Below are 4,442 nucleotides of genomic sequence, written 5' to 3'. Positions count from 1 at the left end.
CCCCCCCTCCGCCGCTTACCCGCCTCCCGTCTCCTTCACACACGCACACACGCACACACACACACACACAGGACTACCGCTTCCAGGATACCCGCTTCGTCGTGCTGGAGACGGAGCTTTGCAAGTGCTCACTCAGTGACTACCTTTCTCGTCACGGGCCACTCAACGAGGAGCAGGCCCGTCTGACAACGATCCAAATCAGTGCGCCTCTCCCGCCACCCTCCTTCCCACACCTTCTCCTCCCCGTGTTAACTCTCTCTTTCTCTCTCTCTCTCTCTCTTCCTGTGGGCGGACTCTCCACCTGCCCTTCTTAGTTGACGGCCTCTCGGCTCTACACAATGCCAGCCTTGTCCATCGCGACCTGTCACCGAAGAATGTCCTGCTGTCCCGTAAGCACCCCTACGAGCCGTATAGCATCCGCTTGGCGGACTTCGGCCTGGCGCGCCTGCTTGAAGATAAAAGCCTCATCGCCTCGAACATGGGCGATTGCCCGATGACCGTGGCCGGCACGCCGCTCTACATGGTACGCACACGGCGGGCCCCCGGCCGGGGAGACCCCCCCCGGCCATGCTTTGTCCCCTTTCCCCCCGCCCTCTGCCCCACCGGTGCCCATGCTGACGCCACTCTCTGCTGCATCTTCCTGCGCCCCGCCCGTTTGCTGGGGGGGCATGTCCTTCAGGCGCCCGAGGTGGCTTTCCAGAATTACACGCTCAAGATCGACATCTGGTCCGTCGGGTGCCTGGTCTTCTTCATGCTCACCGGCGCGCATTTGATGGCCACCTTCCGCGATTTGGCCCTCAACTTCCAGCTGCTGAATTCCCTCAAAAAGCGCATGGACATCCGGCCCATCCTGGAGGAGATCCAAAGCAAGACCCATGCGGCCATTGACAATCTGGCGGCCAGCCCGATCGGTGCTTCGCGGCAGGTGCAGAATTTCCTCCGCCTGACGCTGAATGTGCGGCCGCTCTTCCGGCTGTCGCTGCCCGAGGCGGCCATCAACCAGTGGCTCCTGGGGGCGGAATATGCGGCCCTGGCCACGGAGGCCAGCGGCCTGCGCATGGAAGAGGTGGAGTCCTTCATCGGGACATTGGTCAATCCTTCCTCGGCGGCCGGCGGGGGGAGGCCGACGGCTCCGGCGTCCACCTCGTCGGACCGCTCGGCGGCGGCCGCTGCTGGCGGGGCCGCCACGCCGGCGGCGGCCTCAGCCGGCGGAGGCCCGACCGGGCCCCATGTGCCCGGTGCCTCGGCATCCAGGTCGTCGGCCGGGGCCGATGCCACGGCGACGGCCACGCTGGCCGGCTCGGGCACTTCCCCGGCGCAGCCGATCCCCTTCCCCCCGTTGGCCACCGGACCCGGGCATCCCGGGGCCGATGCCGGCAATGGTGGTGTAAGTGGCGCGGGGCCGGGCCATGCGCCGAACTTCGCTCCCCGTGGCCGGACCAGCTCCATCCCGCGGACAAATGTCTTCCGCGACATCAGCTCCGGGACCTCGCCGCCGACGCACTTTGGCGGATCGGCCGCCCTCATCGGGGGCATGGGGTCGCATCCGTACACCGCCGGCGGGGGCATGTTCCACCACCAGCACGCCGGGGCGCCCCAGGGGCCACCGGCTTCTGGCGTGGCCGATCCCCTGGTGGCCGATTGCTCGGCGGGGGCCGCCGGGCCCGGCGACGCGGCGGCACCGATGGCGACGCCATCCCTGGCGGGCGCCCTCCCGGGGGGGAATCCACCTGGGCCGGGCGATGTGCCGGCTTCCGGCTGGCCGTCCACCCCGCCGGCCTCCTCGCCCATCATGTCGCATGGCGATGAGCATGCCTACTCGGGGGATTCGCCGGATGATGGGGCATGCGATCCGGACTTCGTGGCCATCGACTACCCGGGCCCGGAGGCAGCCGATGATGGCGGTGTCGCCTCGGGGCCGGCCGGCCGGGGGAGAGATGGCAGCGGCGACGGTGGCAAGGCCTCCGGCATGGGCGGCCCGGTCATGGGCATGCCCTTCGGGTCGGAGCTTCTGCTGAGCCACCGCGACATTTCCCGCATCGACTTCAGCTCCCAGTACATCATGCAGGCCATCGTCACCATGGAGCGCCTGGCCGAGCAATGCCTGAGTGAGCAGTCCCTGGGCGACGTCGGGGCCGAGTATGCGCTGATTTTGTCGCACTGGGGGCGTGTCCTGGCGCAAAAGTTCGCCCCCAGCGGCGGCGAGCCCGGTATGTCTTTTTCCCCCCATACTCTCACGGTGTGCCCTCTCGCCGGCGCCGCGGCATGCGCATATGCGCCCGCGCCCGCGCGCCCACAATCACACAGCCACACACAGCCACACACAGCCACACACAGCCACACACACAGCCACACACAGCCACACACAGCCACACACACTGACACCCTCCTCCCTCCTGTCGGCCGGTTTCCTCTTGCACCGCGCCCCGTGTACAATGTGGCAGATCATATGCGCGTCCTCGGCCGGATCAACCACGATGCGCGGGCAATCTTGAACCGCGTGGCTCCGAGCGCCGTAGACCTGAGTGCGTCCGAGGCGGATCCCCTCCTCCGGTGCAAGGTGTTTGCCTATGTCTTCCGGCAGCTGGCCCGCCGGGCGGACGTCTACCGCTCGGCCCTGGAATCCATGCTCGTGGCCTGCCTATACCTGGATGCCTTCAATATCAAGCGCTTCCCGCAGCTGCCGCCGGGGCCTGTGGAGGAGTTCAACGAGCTCGTGGGGCAATTCCTCGCCAGCGCCATCTTCCGGCCTGGAAGTGAGGGGATCGCCGGCGGGTCGATGTTCTCCTCGTCGGTCGGCTCGCGCTGGGCCAATGGCGGCGGTGGGGCCGCCGGTTCCTCCCTCGGCGGCCGGGGCTAGGTAGTTTGAGCATTGCGCGTTTGTGGGCGCGCACGAGAGCGAGCGAGCCAGAGAAAGAGAGAGAGAGGGTGCCACCAGCCGCGTGCCATCATGTGGTGCAGGGGCGCAATTGGTTGCCGGTTCTCATGGTCTTCTCCGGCTTTCCCTGGTCCCCTCGTCCTGTCCATCGCGTCTCTTGCCCTCTGTGTCCCCGCCCCCTCTCTCCCTCTCCCCCCTGTGGGGGCGGGGGGGCGGGGTGGAGATCGGTCCCCCCCCCCCCCCCGCGCTCCGCGCACATCTTCTGTCCTTGTCATAGTCTGTAGTGCCAATGCACCCCCGAAACACATGATACTGTCCCGCGATTTTCGCTTCGCGCGCGCGCACCTTTTGCCGTTCGGCTTTTGCGCGCGCACGCGCGCCCACAGGCGAGGGGGCTGCGCGCCGCGGTCAAACGCGCCAGGTCGGCACAAGGTAGCGGAGGCCGGGCTGGGCTGGGGATGGACCATTCGGCTCGGGCGCGCGCGCGCGCGCGCGTGTGTCGGGCGCGGCCAGGCGACCACTAGACCCCGGGCGATTGCGCAGTCGGTGTGCATCGCCCCCCCCCCCCCGCCCCCCCGTCCCCCGGCCCTTGTCCTGTGGTCGTTGTCTCTCTCTCTGCTGCTCCGCTTCTTCCTCGGACCGAGGGTGCAAATGATCCCCCCCGGTCTGCGCGCCTCGGCCCATGCTCCCTCCCCGGCCTGGGATTGGTGTAGGGCCGACAAATACACGGGCTCGCGTCCACAACCACACCAATATTGGGGAAACGGAGCGGGGGGCGGCCGTCGGTTGGCCTCCCACCACATGCGTATAAAGGGGGATGGGCCATTAGTCCCGGGGGTCGCGCCCGACCCGCCAGTCAGAGTCCCCCTTCCCCCCCCCCCCTCCTCCCTCCCTTGTCCTTTTCCATCGCGCCCGCGCCCGCTCGCGCGCTTCAGCACCTCGCCCCCTCTTTCGCCCCTCGCCCGCACGCGTCCCTCTCCGCTGCACTCCCTGCCCGCACCTGCCCTTCCGTGCTGCACCCTCAGGCGCCCCGCTCGCCGCGCTCGAGCCTCCTTTCCCACCGCCGCGGCCCCCCACTGTCGCGGTGATGTCCTGTGCGCATTATGCTCTCTCTTCCTCTCTCCCTCTCTCTCTCTCTCACATACAGTCACATGTATGAAGAGTCCCCCCCCCCCCCCCCGGTGCAAGCTGACGCTTTGCTGACTTGCCATTCTTTGTGTCCCTCCCTCACTCCCTCCTTCCGCCGTTCTCCGCTGCTCGTGCGCAGCGTCCAAGCGCTCTGCCCTCCAGCTGGAGGACGACGACCACGGTCGGGTCGCCGACTTCGACAACGATGACGACTTTGTTGTCGGTCGCTCCCGGCGCAAGCGGGTGCGCCCTCGCCTGTCGCCTGCCGGCCTCGCGTCCCATTTGCCCTGCCATTGACCATCTCTCGACCTGCTTTTCCCATCCCTATTCCGTTTGCCGGCTCCGCAGACGGTTGTGGCCGACGATTTCCTAGACGCCGAGCTGGGTGCGCTTGTCCTTCCCCCCTTCGACTTTTGGCCACACCACTCTCCCTCCC

At 67.8% G+C, this 4,442-nt stretch overlaps 2 protein-coding genes across 2 annotated transcripts in view; both read left to right on the top strand.

Moving 5' to 3' along the window:
- H696_04389 (ULK protein kinase) overlaps window positions 1–3,201 on the top strand; it is a 3,900-nt gene extending 699 nt beyond the window's left edge. The window contains exons 3-6 of the mRNA XM_009498265.1: window positions 72–201; window positions 315–523; window positions 680–2,210; window positions 2,445–3,201. Coding sequence (XP_009496540.1) covers window positions 72–201; window positions 315–523; window positions 680–2,210; window positions 2,445–2,860 — 2,286 coding nt within the window. The 3' untranslated portion in view covers window positions 2,861–3,201. The remainder of the gene's footprint in view (window positions 1–71; window positions 202–314; window positions 524–679; window positions 2,211–2,444) is intronic.
- A 764-nt stretch (window positions 3,202–3,965) lies between these two features.
- The window catches only part of H696_04388 (hypothetical protein), a gene marked incomplete at its 5' end in the record, with an annotated part of 7,021 nt that continues 6,544 nt past the window's right edge, over window positions 3,966–4,442 (top strand). Inside the window, 3 exons of the mRNA XM_009498264.1 lie at window positions 3,966–3,972; window positions 4,146–4,249; window positions 4,355–4,391. Coding sequence (XP_009496539.1) covers window positions 3,966–3,972; window positions 4,146–4,249; window positions 4,355–4,391 — 148 coding nt within the window. The remainder of the gene's footprint in view (window positions 3,973–4,145; window positions 4,250–4,354; window positions 4,392–4,442) is intronic.

This window comes from Fonticula alba (genome assembly GCF_000388065.1).
Source record: "Fonticula alba strain ATCC 38817 unplaced genomic scaffold supercont2.7, whole genome shotgun sequence".
Classification (NCBI taxonomy): domain Eukaryota; order Rotosphaerida; family Fonticulaceae; genus Fonticula; species Fonticula alba.
The sequence above is the reverse complement of the archived record's forward strand: the minus strand, read 5'-3'. Positions and strand labels throughout refer to the sequence as shown.